The sequence below is a fragment of the Trypanosoma equiperdum genome, assembly GCF_001457755.1.
Source record: "Trypanosoma equiperdum strain OVI genome assembly, contig: ctg_894, whole genome shotgun sequence".
NCBI classification, from domain to species: Eukaryota; Euglenozoa; class Kinetoplastea; order Trypanosomatida; family Trypanosomatidae; genus Trypanosoma; species Trypanosoma equiperdum.
In genome coordinates this window covers 12,938-18,582 of record NW_027124858.1, presented here as the reverse complement: position 1 = coordinate 18,582, position 5,645 = coordinate 12,938, and the positions used below count along the sequence as shown (strand labels likewise).

Here is a 5,645-nt window from a genome sequence, read left to right as displayed (position 1 = left end):
GGGGCAGGTCGTATTGTTACCGTGGTGTTTGTCGCAGACTGTTTGGTGTTTCTTCTCGCTATATGGGTGCAATTGTTCAGCTACCGCTGTGGTTGTGGCATCTTTTTCTAGTTTGCTCTCATTTTGGCAATATAAAAGCTATTTTGTGGCTGTTCCTAGTGATTTGTGTAGGTTCCGCATCTGCCTTATGTGCTCTTCCCTTTTCTCTAGGTTTTTTGCTAACTTACTGAGTGGTTTCATCCATAGAAAGTCGTTGAAACCTGTTGGGCTTTTGCCTGTGTAACCTGTTAGCTTGACCCAGACTCCAGTGGCCTGTGCGCCGTTGCAGTTTCCGCTTTTGAACGCGCCGAGGTAACCGTCTCCGGAAATTATCTTGATTCGCCGTTGTACCGCTCGTAGAGCGTTCCTGATTGTGCTGGCTATTATTATCTCGTCATCTGTCTCTGGGCACTGGCCTGCCAGTTCCGTTCAGTGCTATGCACCCACCGCATTCGCGCCGCTTGCCGGGTTCCAGTCTTGTACATGTAGCTGCCCTTCGAAGCAGGGCTGTGTTAGCGCGTCGTTTGTTTTTTTCTGTGCAAAGGCAAATTAGCGTGGCGGTGACAGATTAAGCTTTTAGTCCGCTTCCTAGTCCTACGCACTCGTCTTCGCGTGTTCCTGTTAGAGTTGTGAAAGCTTTGTCTTTGTTGAAGTTTGTATCTGTCTCTTCAGGGCCATAGATTGCTGTTTGAAGCGCTTGAGCTACTGTTAGAGGTGTGACGGCGTCTACGTCTTTTTCCAGTAGCTTGGCGGCTTTGCAGTCAATGTGGGCTTTGACAGCTACTTCTTCTAGTCGCTGCTGTGCTCTCTGTCTTTTCTCCAGCCGGCCTTTGCTGCCTTGTATGCCACTACCCAAGCCGGCCAGTAAGACTTCCAATCTGTTACTATTTTTTGGTCGGTTAGTTTTGTGTGTTTTTATATGGTGGTTTCGTCGTCTTTTTCTGCTGCATCTTTAAATTTTTCTTGCCAGTTGCTGTCAGCTAGGCTCATGTTGAGTGCCTGCAGATCCGCATAGTCAATGTCGCCCTGCGTCAGCTTCGTCTCAAGCACATCCGTCTGCTTACTTAGGCTTATAATGTGACAAATGGCAGCGAACTCTTCGGCGTTTGCTCCTACTTGTACATTTACCCTTACCTTTGTTTCTTCTGCAGCGATTATTAAGGCGACAACGCTAAGGCATTGCCTGTTTTTGCAACTCATTGTGGTTGGTGTTCTGGCTGCCTGGTCGGCGGGTCTGGCTTCAGAAAAGTTTTGAAGAAAGTCACCTGAGTCGTGGAGTCTGCTAGCGGCACAACAAGGAAAATACTGCTTCTCTTTATTGACCAGTAAGTTTGTTATTAAAGGATATTTTCGGATAAAATCAGCAAACAATCTGCTGCTTAGTAAATGTTTAGCCTGATAAATCACTATTATTAACAAGATAACAAGATTTTGTTAGAAGATTTGCTGCCACTACTCAACAATCTCAAATTTGACAAATCTAACGACAACTGTTACGGAAATTGTAACATAATTGTCTTCAACGAATTAAGACTGAATTGTATTTCGTTCAGAGAAGATTAAAAATAAGCAATCGCACAGAAAAAGTCATCAAAAAAGTAGGAGCAACTACAGCTCGTAAACCCCTGCCTTCCTATAAAATATAATAAAAGCATATACAATTATTACGAAGACAACACAAACCGCTGAAAATGAATTTCAATAGCACGTTAAATTTTGTTTTTTGTTAAGTTTTTCTTTTATTTACAATTTATACATTACTGCACCTATTTTCTTTGTGTCTACCCTTATCATCCAAATCTACAGCCCTGATATTTTTTAGAGTCATTCACATATTTTTACGGTTGGAAATACAAATACTATGGTTTCTGTTTTCCTTTATATCTCGTTAAATTTATATGCTACTTGCTAATTAAGTGTAAATGTAACGTCGATGCTTCCTTCATATACGCAGTCTTGTTTTCTTTGGTGGAAAGCTGTTTTTTATATCACTTTCACTTAAAACGTAGTAAATATGTTCCATACTTCTTTTTGTGTTACGTTTTAACAGCCTTCATTCGCTGCAAAAATTTTTTGGCCCTTTTCCTTTTTTGAATTAATAGATCTTTAAACGGTGCTAAATTATAAATTGAATACCAATATGAAATTGGTAACGTATTATTTAAAGCTTCTCCCATAATGTATCTGTTCCAACGGTTTATACATGTGCTACTACAAGCATTTTCCGCGTTTATATGCTTCTTTGGTGCCCTCCATAATACACTGGGAACCCTAGTTTTCAAATCTTCCTCCCGATAATATTGTGTTATTACCAACAAATATTACTTATTGTTGTTATGTTTTCCCCCAAAATTGGACATAACTTCGCACTTACCTAATCTCTTCCCCTAGATATACATCTCCTTATTTACCGCTTCATAATGTAATACATCAACAGATTAAAACATACAGTTGCTACCATCCTCTTCCAAGTAAAATCTGTTGATTTTTAATTAATTTTGTAGTATAATATCACCATGAAGTATCGTTTTCCTAATCTGTTATTCCTATCATTTCGCCTTTTGCTTCAATCATTGTAGTTAATGTAGCGGACACACATTTTCTGTACACCGACTTTTGTTTCTCTCTCTCTCTCTCACACATTGTTCCCTCCAACATCACCTTGTGTATAATAATGCCTATCTCCATGTCTGTGTTTGACACAACAAACATTTCACTTACTACTCCTTCTGCGTTTATCTTGCTTATTCAATATATATTTTTTTAATTTTCTACTTCCACACACTTACTGATAAAGAATCTTTGTCATAGGTTTAAATTCTTCCAATTAGCTACACTATTTAGTCTCTATTACTGCTCTTATTATCATATTACTATATCCCTGGCGACGCCAGCCACATCAACGTGGTGCCAGTGCCCCGTACCGCGTCTCATCGGGGGAAGCCAAGAGCACGCATTGAACACGATATGACAGCATTGTGGGGGGCAAGAGATTTTTGCCTACCAGAGAAGAAAAAAGCAGCAGCATCGGCGCTCTGTGGTGAAGAAATATATTAGACTGCTTCTCTGCACGTGCGAGTGTGCCCTGATTGGAGTATATAGACTTCTACTACTTAGTTGGAATGTATAACAGAATCCCGTTCTGGTCATTCATGAAGCCCAGTGTAATGCCTTGGGTATCTCCATGGTGAAGCGGATCGCCTTAGAGAAGAAACTCCACGAAGATATGGTAGTCTTCTGTCTATGGCAGGAGACTGCCTTTGCAGCAGAAGAGTTCTGCGCATTAAAAATCAGTGGGCACCAGCACATGGGGATGTCACGCTCTCCACATGATTGTGTGGTATCAATTTTAGTAAGAGATAGGATGGGGGTGGGGGTGGGACAGATGGAAAAAGTAGTCCTAGAAAGAGCCTCGGCAACGTTTATATTTTCAGTTGATTCGAATTTGACAGTCGCTCAGGTTATTTTCCTAGAAATCGTGGTTTTCCGAAACAACATAGAAACAATAAGCGGTAGAAAGCGGGCCATTGGTAGCAGAAGCGGACGTGAGCTCACACCACGTGTTGTGGGATCCGTTTCGTCCGAGCGACGACAAGGGAGAGTGCGTAGTCAACTGGTGCGTGCAGAGCGATCTGAAGGTTGCAAATACTGGATCGGCCACCGGAAGACGGCTGAACACGGGTGCGCTATCGTCGCCGGACATCACGTTGTATAGAGAATGCGAGATCTCTAACTTGGCGTCCACACTGAGTCCGGACAGTGATTATTATTGGATCATGTTCGATGTGTTCGTGGGCACCGGTATAGAGGTGATCGTTCCCTCCAAACACGCCTGTGCACTGTATGCATGGAACAAAGTGAGGTGACAAAAGTTTATAAAATTGAGTGACGAGTTTATATTCAGAGGGATGAAGAGGTCGGCCAAAGGCGCGGATGCCCTCAACAACGCGGCAACACGGGGCATCCAGAAGGCCAAAAAGAGGACAATTCCAAAGGGCAATTATGTAGGACCACCGTTCTCGACACTGGAGCTGATGAACTTGGACAAGATGGTTCGGGAGTGCAAGGACAAACGGAAGCGGGACGCACTGATTCGCTGGAGGAGGAAGGTGCTGGCTAACACGGCACTGGATCGGTGGAAGGAGAACGTGTCGAAGCCGGCGACCACGGATTTGGCGAGCTGGAACCTTAAGAAGTTGATATATGCACTGCGGATATTGACGTCGCCAGCGCTTCTGGTAAATGGCCATCCGCTGACAAAGCACCAGAAAGCACAAGGAATGGCCAACATGTACAAGGCAAGATCAACGAAGACACCACATGCATCAGGAATGAAGATACCCAGAACCAGGCGGAGCGCGTTACGACCAATAACCGAGGCAGGGCTGGAAGTTGCGCTGCGTGACTTATATTCTGGTAAGACAGCTGGCGATTATGCGATCCACTGCGAGGAGCTAAAGCTGCTAGAAAAAGTAACCAAGAAGTGTGTGCTGAGACTTTTCAACTGCAGTCTGCGCACGGAGAGGGTACAAGCCAAGTGGAGGCACGGCATCATAGTCCCGCTGCTGAAGCCAAACAAATCAGCTAGCAGTGTGGCGTCGTTTCGGTCGGCCACTCTCACGAGAACGCTGGACAAGCTGATGGAGCACTTCGTGGCACGTCGTGTCAGGGGCTGCATTGAAGACAATCTGTAGCCGCAGCAGGCAGGCTTCAGGCCGGCGCGATCGACGCTGGACACACTCATAAAGGTGACAAGCACAGTGCATCGGATTAAAGACGGTGAGAAGACAGCAGCTGTGTTTATTGACTACGTGCATGCTTTTGATTCTGTTAGTCACAACGGCTTTGTGGTCAAGGCGCTAGAGTCATCTGTAGTTGAGAAGCATCTGGTGGCGTGTATCGTGGGCTTCCTGCAGGGTCACACGGCGCAGATAAGGGTGAAAAATAGGCTATCAGAGAATATACACCTCACATGCTGCGTCCCTCAGGATCGGTGTTTGGTCCACTGCTGTTCATTGTTAAGGTGGATTCGCCGAGCAAGCGGCTAAACTGCATCCCTGGGTTTCAGCACGGGTTCTTCGCGGACGACTTCACAATAGTATGCGCAAGCTCTGACCTGAATGCAATCCAGCTAACCGTCCAACGAGGACTGGATTGCATCAAGAATTTGTCAGCTGAGAAGACTGAGTGCACGCTGTTCGGTGCGCGGGACACGAACATACTAAATCTGAGGATTGGAGTGACTGTGAAGGAAGTGCACACACCGAAGCTGCTCAGTCTTACCATACAGCTGCACAACGGTCTGAGAAAGCATGCAAGGAGCGTGAAGGCAGCGGCCGACACACGGCTCATGCAGCTCAGGGAAGTGGCGTCGTCGGATTGGGGCCCAGACAGGGAGAGACTGTGAGCCTTCTATCTGGAGCTGATCCACACTAAGATCTACTACGGCATTGCTTCATGGTGGTTCGATGCCTCGCTGTCGGACCGTGAGAGGCTGGGGAGGGTGCATGCACAGGTGGCGCACATAGTGGCGGATATTTCCAAGGCAGCCACTCTGGAGGATGCCATGCGAGGAGCTCGGCTGAAGTCTATAAACGATGTGCCGT

General features: G+C 45.5%; 2 protein-coding genes across 2 annotated transcripts; both read left to right on the top strand.

The window, feature by feature from the left end:
- Positions 1–3,947: 3,947 nt before the first annotated feature.
- On the top strand, positions 3,948–4,733 carry TEOVI_000431800 (uncharacterized protein; the record flags this gene model as incomplete). The annotated part of the gene is made up of 1 exon (XM_067227099.1): positions 3,948–4,733. One exon carries the CDS (start codon positions 3,948–3,950, stop codon positions 4,731–4,733), a length of 786 nt encoding a protein of 261 aa, XP_067083200.1.
- A 278-nt stretch (positions 4,734–5,011) lies between these two features.
- TEOVI_000431700 (Reverse transcriptase (RNA-dependent DNA polymerase), putative) lies at positions 5,012–5,446 on the top strand (the record flags this gene model as incomplete). The annotated part of the gene is made up of 1 exon (XM_067227098.1): positions 5,012–5,446. One exon carries the CDS (start codon positions 5,012–5,014, stop codon positions 5,444–5,446), a length of 435 nt encoding a protein of 144 aa, XP_067083199.1.
- Positions 5,447–5,645: the final 199 nt, after the last annotated feature.